This window comes from Carya illinoinensis, chromosome 8, assembly GCF_018687715.1.
Source record: "Carya illinoinensis cultivar Pawnee chromosome 8, C.illinoinensisPawnee_v1, whole genome shotgun sequence".
Taxonomy (NCBI): Eukaryota; Viridiplantae; Streptophyta; class Magnoliopsida; order Fagales; family Juglandaceae; genus Carya; species Carya illinoinensis.
The window spans coordinates 17,806,256-17,810,816 of record NC_056759.1 but is presented as its reverse complement, the minus strand read 5'-3'; the positions used below and the strand labels follow the sequence as shown (position 1 = coordinate 17,810,816).

General features: G+C 34.6%; 1 protein-coding gene across 1 annotated transcript; it reads left to right on the top strand.

Moving 5' to 3' along the window:
* Positions 1–342: 342 nt before the first annotated feature.
* On the top strand, positions 343–3,530 carry LOC122274475 (the record flags this gene model as incomplete). Its single annotated transcript, XM_043083512.1, has 3 exons — positions 343–561; positions 1,857–2,040; positions 3,162–3,530. Coding segments are annotated over 3 exons (426 nt in total), but the record flags the coding sequence as incomplete, so codon positions are not given.
* Between the last annotated feature and the right edge of the window lie 1,031 nt (positions 3,531–4,561).

Genomic DNA, 4,561 nt, shown 5'->3' with positions numbered 1-4,561 from the left:
AATTTATCATATAATATAAAATTATTTTATATATAATAACTATATATAATATAAAAAATCATACAAAAAATATTTTATACAATATAAAAAATTAAAAAAAAATATATACATATATATATAAACCGATTCAGTCCTATATTAGAAGATATAAAATTAAATTGAACCGATTTTGATCGATTTCGAAAAAATATAAAAATGATACTGATCAAACGGTCCACTTCGATTTAGCAGTTTATCCATTTTTTTTTTTTTATTTCACCCATGCTAAAATATACGAAGCTCAATTTAAGGCTGCCGGCCCATTAGTTTACTTGTGACAATCCGCTGCAGAGAATAGGGTAAACTCAGGCCCATATAAAAAATAAAAACAAAACAAAACAAAAAGTATCGGATAACGTGACGAAATATAGAATTAGGGTTTCTCGCTATGGTTCAAGTATACATATATATAGTCGCTGGTTTTACCTTCTTAGAGCTGCCGCTCTTCGACAGCACTTGCCGCCTTTGGGAGTGCTCTGGTCGTCAGCCCCACAAGCTTCACTGACAGGCGAAGTCAAAATGGTATCTTTCTCTTCTTATTAATACTTTCTTCTATTTTCTTGGTTTCTCGGAAACCGAAGGCAGCGTTACATTTTTTTAACCGTGTTGCGTATCATTTGGCTCTTGTTTCTCTCAATCTGGATGAGCTGTTTCCCTGGATTGTCATGATAATAAAGAAAAGAGGTGAAAATCAAATCTAGGATGTATTTGAATTAACCAAGTAGTGGGTTAATGAACATTTTCAAAACTTCTAGTTTGTCTTTTGCGTGTAAGATTTTTTTTGTCTTTTTTTAAGAGCAGGTTCGGAAAGGGTTTTTGATATTGCTGCTATTTGGTGTTTGTTCTATTTTTGCCCACAGTCTCTTTGTTTTATCAGCAAGAAAATGGTAGGCTAATGTCAATCCTTCTCAGAACAGCTTTGTGGTTAAAATCAAAATATAAAAGGAAGAAGCTTTTAGTTATTTGATTTTGATCATTAAAAGAGCACGTTTCACTCTTGTAGGATTCTTTCGTTCAATCTAGTTGTATTATCACAGGGATGGTTAAGGCTATTGTAAATTTAACCTTAAGATTACATGAGGCTCAGAGCATGTATCAGTACAGGTTTTTTTTTTTTGTGGTCAAATTATATCTGTATGTGCTTATAACTGTATGTATGTATTTAGGCATGCATAAAATATGCATTTTTTGTTATAGTTATTTCCTATTTGTTGCTGCTTTGTAAACTTTAAGAGGTAGCAGCTATATTAAGGAAGCTTAATTGCCTTAAATGCCATATGGATTATTGTAGTAGGACACGGGTAATATTATCTTTTTATCGCTGCCATTGGTGTTTTTGCATTGCCCATGTGGGTAATATTGCGATCTCACCTGTTGTTTTGAAAAGTTGGTAAATATATATCAAGTGGAAATTTACATGCAAATCTTTGGTCTATTATGATTACCTTAAGATTTCCTGAAATAATATTCAGCCCACTTCCACCTTTTTGGTAACTAGATTTTAATTTGTCCTTAGCTTTTTGCACAAGTTTCTCAGCCACCAAATGGAGTTTTTTTTTTCTCTGTTCTCCCAATGAGCAAATGGAGGGTACCAGTACAAAATCATGTTAATTCTAAATTGATAATTATTCTATGTTTTTATGTGGAATCTGTACAGTTGTGGCATTAAGCATGAAAAATGTGCAATTTAGTTGGTAAATTAAAACATATATTGAGCGTTACTATGCTCAAGTCAGTTATGGGCCTTTTATTTTGTGTTAATGCATTTAGTTGGTGAGTTAAAATTTATACTGATTTGTCTGCTCTACTTTTAACAGCCAAAGCAAATACATGAGATCAAGGATTTCCTTCTCACTGCAAGAAGGAAGGATGCTCGCTCTGTCAAAATCAAGAGGAGCAGGGATGTGGTGAAGTTTAAAGTTCGCTGCTCCAAGTACCTTTACACTTTGTGTGTGTTTGACTCAGAGAAGGCTGAGAAGTTGAAGCAGTCCCTTCCTCCAGGTCTCACTGTTATTTTTTCATCTATGTATTTTTTCAGCTGTGCTTTGATTATTTGTCTCTTTGAGGCATAAGAGTCCAACATGCACACACCCTTCACTTCAGTCTTGCATGTTAACTTTCATATTATGGTTGAGTTACGCTTCTGGCTGGATGTGCTGTCAAGTGCCAATTAGCACCATCCCAATGGGAGGCTGACACTTCAGCCCCCCATTTGTTTAAACTTGAGTCAACATCCCATAGAATGAATTTAACTGATGTCATACCCCATCTGCAAGACACCTCTGCCTTGCTCCAGGCCCGGGTCTTTCCGGGCTTTCTCTCTCTTCTCTGTACAAGTAAACCTTCTTTCTTAACCTTACAGAAACACTACCTAACAACTTGTGATGAATCGAAACAGAGTCATCTCTCTAATTTCTGCAAAACACAAAATGAGATGTAAAGATAATGGAAAAGAAATAAAAGTCCAGTGTTAGAAAGAGTGTTCTCATGTGGTTTGTTTTAAAGGAGAATTTAAGTGGATGCTGAGAGTTGCCGTTGTTAAAAGGAAGGAGAGAAAAAAATGATGCAGTGTTGAATTTCTTGATGAAGAAACTGTGCAAAAGCTTGCAAAAACAGGAGCAAATTGAAGGAAGTATAACCCTTCCAGAGTCTTCCTTGTCGCTTATTTTCCAAATCAAAATAAAAAACCAGCACTGGAGCCTGAGGGTACTGGTTACCCATGAAAGGTCGTTTTCTCTTTGTTACCAGTCGGTCTCTTTCCAAACATGATAATAATAGTCAAACTTGCTAAAAAAGCCAAGCGACCGAGACGTATCCAGAGTGGCTACAGAGGCTAGCTAGCTACAGCAGGAGCAGAGTGGAACCATTGATTTTCTTCACGTCCGTGGGACATATTTTTGGGCACTGGGCAAGTGAACAGTGGAGCTGAAAGCTTGCTAAACTCTCTCTCTCTCTCTCTCTCTCTCTCTCTCTCTAAAAGTAACAAAGACCTGTACTTCAGTTAAATGTGGAGCATAGTGGGTTATACACTTGAAAGTATGTGTTACGTGGTGTAGGTTGATATTGTGCTCAACCTTTTTATTTTGTGGGTCACATCTGATGATTCATTCTTTTATTTGTAGGTTTGAGTGTGCAGGATCTTTGAAGGAGTGCTAGTGCTTTTGAGTTCCCATGAGAAGTTGAAACATTTTTGTTCTTTCTGCTTTGGATTGTCACCTTAATGTCATTTCTTCCGCCTTAGGCGGCATAGAACCTTGTAGTTTGGCTCAAATTATAGATGGATCTGGTGATGAGTTATGTATTAATTTAATGAATGACTTCAATTGTACGGGGAGATCTTTTCTATGATCAGTCCTGTGGAAAATGAAAATCGGGTAGAGGCAGGAGCGGTGGTGGTTGCAACTTTACATCCATCTTCTGCATTTTGTAATTGAAGTTAGCTATTATAGCTTCCCTAGGTTAAATGCATTGAAAAAGTCATTTGAAGTCCATCTGTGAGTTGCTTTGGTAAATGAGGACTGCCATATCTATAAATGAATTATACAATAAATCTTACAAGCTGACTTGATTTTATCTGATCCGTTAAATCTATTTTATAATATAAATAACTTTATAATCTGATAAATTACATCAAATTATGTCAGCATGTGGGATTACACGTAATCATTTTTGTTTATTTTCCTTACCAATTATGCCATTATTTGTCCTTTGATTGGCACGTGTTGGAAACAGAAGGGTCGATCAATTTTGGGATGTCTCATGTTATGGAGTGTTTTGCGATTTCACCTTAGATGATTTACTGGGTAATTCTTCCTCTACAACATTGAAGTTATTTGCACCCAAAGTTTCTAACATTAGATCTAGTGGGAGCTTACAAATTGTTTTCAACGATTTTGCTTTCTATTGAAAGTCAAAGCTTTACATAGTAATACTTTTTAAAAAAGGGGGATACTTGACTGTAGAAATCGTCCAATCAGATTAGGCATCATGTTCCAAGAGGTGTGGAATGAGAACATCGTTGGATTGTAGTAGGGATACATACCATATGAATCGAGCCAAATTTGTGAATTTGTGTTAGGCTGCTCGAGTTGGATGAGTGTATTTATTTGTTTATTTGAACTTGACTCGCTGATCGTTAATGTAAATACCAAAATTTGAATATGCTTATTCGTATCCTTATTTGAACTTGACTCCCTAATCATATCATTAATGTTCAAATTATAAATGAGTGAGTCGAGCTTCATAGTGTTTCTGATTTTATTTTGATAAATATTAAAGATAGCTATTTTTGTAATGAATTTTAATTATTTTAGCTATTTTTGATTAAAACTATTCTTATGATATAACCTTTATAACATAAATTAAAATGTAGTCTTGAGTTTTAAAAAATAATGCATAAGGTAAATGTTGTAAATTAAACCATAATATATGTAAACAAAACGTTATAATGCATAAGTTATTGACTTATAGTTCCATAATATAGTATGATTACATAATATAAATATATTATCAGTAAGGCCTA